The 4160-nt window shown below is 55.0% G+C and overlaps 1 protein-coding gene across 1 annotated transcript in view; it reads right to left on the bottom strand.

Annotated features, from left to right (window-relative positions):
• The window catches only part of LOC102261942 (leucine-rich repeat-containing protein 16A), a 97996-nt gene that overhangs the window by 86550 nt on the left and 7286 nt on the right, over positions 1–4160 (bottom strand). The window contains exon 2 of the mRNA XM_014537145.1: positions 2038–2238. Within this exon, the coding sequence (XP_014392631.1) occupies positions 2038–2238 (201 nt within the window). The remainder of the gene's footprint in view (positions 1–2037; positions 2239–4160) is intronic.

Here is a 4160-nt window from a genome sequence, read left to right as displayed (position 1 = left end):
ACCCCGGCAAAAGCTTGACATGGAGTACTAATCATAACTACTTTAAATGGTGCTAACTTCACTACAGTGACCATTTAAATTTTTTTTTTAATATATCTTTATTGATTTCAGAGAGGAAAGGAGAGGGAGAGAGAGAAACATCAATGATGAGAGAGAATCATGGATCGGCTGCCTCCTGCACACCCTACACTGGGGATCAAGCCCACAACCCGGGCCTGTGCCCTTGACCAGAATCAAACCCGGGACCCTTCAGTCCGCAGGCCGACGCTCTATCCGCTGAGCCACGCCGGCTAGAGCAGTGGCCATCTACATTTGTCTTTGAAAGTTTAACTTTGTAAATTGCACTCGGGACTTGGGTTTATTCTTCGGGCCGTGAGCAGCGTCCACTCAGAGTAGCAGCACCTACCCCGTCAGACAGTCGTGAGAAATGCTGACCGGGAAGCTGTATGAGGATCGACCTCAAACAGGTCAAACAAAAAACGGCGGCAACACAATTTCCTCTTTCTGCACAGCCCTCCCGAAGTCCCACAGCCCTGAGGTTGGACAGCATGAAGTAAAACACACTCCCGGAGGCCCTGGCCGAGCTCCGCGGCTGGAGCATCGGCCGAGACCCCACGGTGGTGGGTTTGATCCCCGTCAGGCACATCCAAGAAGGAACCAACGAGAGCATCAATAAGTGGAACCACAAATCGAGGTTTCTCTCTCTCCCTGCCTCTCTCTCTCAAAATCAAGACAGAAATAATAAACACGCTTTAAGGAAACTTTAACTTTTTATTAAAGTCGAATAGAACAGAATAACGGCTCATTTCTGCTGGGGTGGCCTTAGCCATGTGGTCCACGCGAACCCACTGTGTTCCAACAGTCACTCAGGTTTTCCCACTTCAGTTCCTCTGCCCGGAGCCCAGAGCCCAGAGCCCCGAGGGAGCTCATCCATCAGAGAAGCCCCTGCGTCCACAGGGAAGGCAGAGGGTCCCTTAAAGACCCTCAGGACCGATGCTACCAGCCCGGCCGGTGGCTCAGTGGTTGAGCGCCCACCTATGAGCCAGGAGGTCACGGTTTGATTCCCAGTCAGGGCACATGCCCGGGGATGTTTCTCTCTCTCTCTCCCTCTCCCTTCCTCCCTAAAATCAACAAAAATACACGTATCCTTTTTCAATGACATGGAGAAGCAGACACAACAGTGTTGGCAAAAACCGGCTGGAAAGGCGGGGGCTGAAGAGAGCTCTCGGGGCTCAACCTCGCTGCTCCCCCAGGTGAGTGGGAATTCCCGACAAGATAACAGAACATTCTCCCACCAACCACACACGCAGGGCGTTCGCGGCAGCTGCGATCTGGGTGCACCCCCATCTCAGCCACTGAGGTACCAGCGAACGCTCCTCCCCGCTCCGAGGGGCCACTGCGCTCGGACAGCTGCCCGACCAGCTGTGCCCAGCGAGTCCCACCCCTCAGCCCCCAGCAACGTGCACAGAACCCCAAGGTCCATCTCAGCCCCCAGACGCCGCCTCCAGCAGCCCCTCCCGCCAGGACACCAGAAAACAACCGCAAAGGACCAACTTCTCCACGTTCTCACTCCTCGCCCATGAGACGACGCGGGCACAGCCTTTGAGAAAAGTTCATTCAATCACGAAGCCGACCCGAGGCCATTTTTTTTTGTTGAAACATCTCCCTACATCCTCACCAATCAGACCACACATCAGCCACCACAGCGATGACCCGTAAGGCCCACCGAACATCAAACGCTGACGAACAGGAGAGCAGGCTCAGGGGCCTAAACACAGCGACGCTCAAACTCCACCAAGAGGCACGGCTGTGAGAACTCCACCGCCTGGAATCCTTCCACTTGAACTTTCCGCGCACAAACACTCCAGGGAATCTAGGCCAGCCCAGTCCTGGGAACTTGTGAGCCAAACATGAAACAGGACCGGGGCTGCATGGCAACGAGGCGGTCGGGAGGGGGCAACGAGGCGGCCAGGGGGAGGGGGGGCAGGTACTCGCTTCCGCTGCCAAAGGCTTTCCCGAAGGACGGCCAGCACTTACCAGCACCTTGTTTTCAACCTTGTCCCCTTTCACTTCCAACTTGACCTTCTTCTTGAGGCCGATCCTGACCTTCCTTCCGAGGACGTCCTTGACGCTCTCTGGGAGAAGGGACAGATTCGTCACCACCTTTAGCAACAAGAACAGAGCTGGGGGCGGGGGAGCCTTTGGAGGAGGATTTTGGGGTGTTTTGTTGTTGTTTGCCTTTTGTAAGGTATTTGCTTGTGTTGTGTTTTTTTTAATATATTTTTATTGATTTCATGCCCTGGCTGGTGTGGCTCAGTGGACAGAGCGTCGGCCTGCGGGCTGAAGGGTCCCGGGATCAATTCCGGTCAAGGGCACGTGCCTTGGTTGCAAGCAGTGGTTCTTGATTTCTGGGCCTCAGAAATCAGGATTTTAAAAAGATTCCCAGGTGATTCTAATGTGCAGCTAAGGTTGAGAACCACTGGTTGCAAGTATCCCCGGGCTCTGGTCAGGGCTCATGAGGCAACCAATCCATGTGTCTCTCTCACATCAATGTTTCTCTGTCTCTCCCTCTCCCTCCCACTCTCTCTAAAAATCAATGGAAATATATACTCGAGTGAGGATCTAAAAAAAAAAAGCAACAGACCTGGAGGCTTGAGAGAGAAAGGGAGGCCTGACCATGTGGATGGGGGCAGAAAGGTCTCCCTGGGACCCCCATGAGCACCCGCCCTGGACAGGGCCACGCGAGACAGCATCCTCCTCCTCCTCCTCCTCTGGACCCGGAGTCCAAGTCCCTCTCAGACAGGGAGCCAGCCACCCTCTCCCCAAACTGCCCCCTCAACACCTCCTGACCCCTGACCTTGACCCTCGTCCCGGCCTCAGAACCTCTCACCGAGACCAAGTCCCTGACCTCCGACCTCTCAGCCCCGCCCCTCCCTGAGCAGAGTGGCCCTTCCTTAGGCCCTTCACGCTGGTCTGGGTGTGGCCCTCCTTTGGGGATGAGCCCAAACCTTGCAGCGGCCATTCAATGTCGCCTGCTCTCAGCCTCCGGTGTGCACACCTGGCGATGCCGCCACCGCCATCCCGGCACCCCGGGACCGTTAGGTAATTCTCTCCCTGCGCTCCTCCCTCCGCTCCTTCCGAAGCGGATTTAGGACTATAAGCACAGGGAGAGAGACAGCTATCTACCAGAAGTGTTAGGTCTCCGAGGGGCAATGGGCGTGACATGTTCCTCTCATTCTTTTTTTTTAATGCATTTTTATTGATTTCAGAGAGGAAGGGAGATAGACACATCAGTAATGAGAGAGAATCATGGATCAGCTGCCTCCTGCACACCCCCCACTGGGGATGGAGCCCGAAACCAGGGCCTGTGCCCTGACCGGGAATCAAACGGTGACCTCCTGGTTCATAGGTCGACGCTCAACCACTGAGCCACACCAGCCGGGCCTTCTCATTCTTTTCTGCACTTAATTTTAAAAATCAATACCCTGTATTACTTTCATAATCAGAAAGGTACACAACATATTTTAAAATCCCTTATATTGAGGTTTTCACGAGTTTGCCTTTCTTTTTCTTTTCTTTTCCTTTTTTTAATGTATTGATTGCTTTTGTAGAGAGAAACACTGATTTGTTGTTACTCTTATTATACATTCATTGGTTGTTTCATGCATGTGCCTGACCGGACATCAGACTTGCACCCTTGGCACAGCAGGGCGATGCTCTCTCCCATGGCACCTGCCCGGGGCTGCCTGCTGCCGCTCTGAGTGATCAGAGAGGAGCTCTGTGAGCACCTGGAGTGAGGGAAACCCCAGCCGGGCGTCGCCCTCCCCCCCCCACAATGGCCATGTCACGGCCCAGAGACCACGGTGGGCACGTCCCCAAGGCATGTGTCCTGGTGCAAAGGATGTGCGACAAGCGGCTGGATACACACAAAACCCCACGTCCGTCCAGATGAGGCTGAACGCAACGTGTGACACAGCCACGGTTTATTCTGGAATCATCCGATCCCACCAGGTCCTCATCTCCGCCTCCTCTGGGGTCCCAGTGACACACTCACTGCGGGCTCCGCAGCTGATTGAGAAGTCGACACCCCTCCCCCGCCCCCCACACCAGCGGCCCCGGTCCCCTCTTCCAGGACCGGGACCTCCACCGGCAGCTGGGCC

This window comes from Myotis brandtii, unplaced genomic scaffold (assembly GCF_000412655.1).
Source record: "Myotis brandtii unplaced genomic scaffold, ASM41265v1 scaffold1733, whole genome shotgun sequence".
Taxonomy (NCBI): domain Eukaryota; kingdom Metazoa; phylum Chordata; class Mammalia; order Chiroptera; family Vespertilionidae; genus Myotis; species Myotis brandtii.
This window is presented reverse-complemented; position numbering and strand designations above follow the sequence as displayed.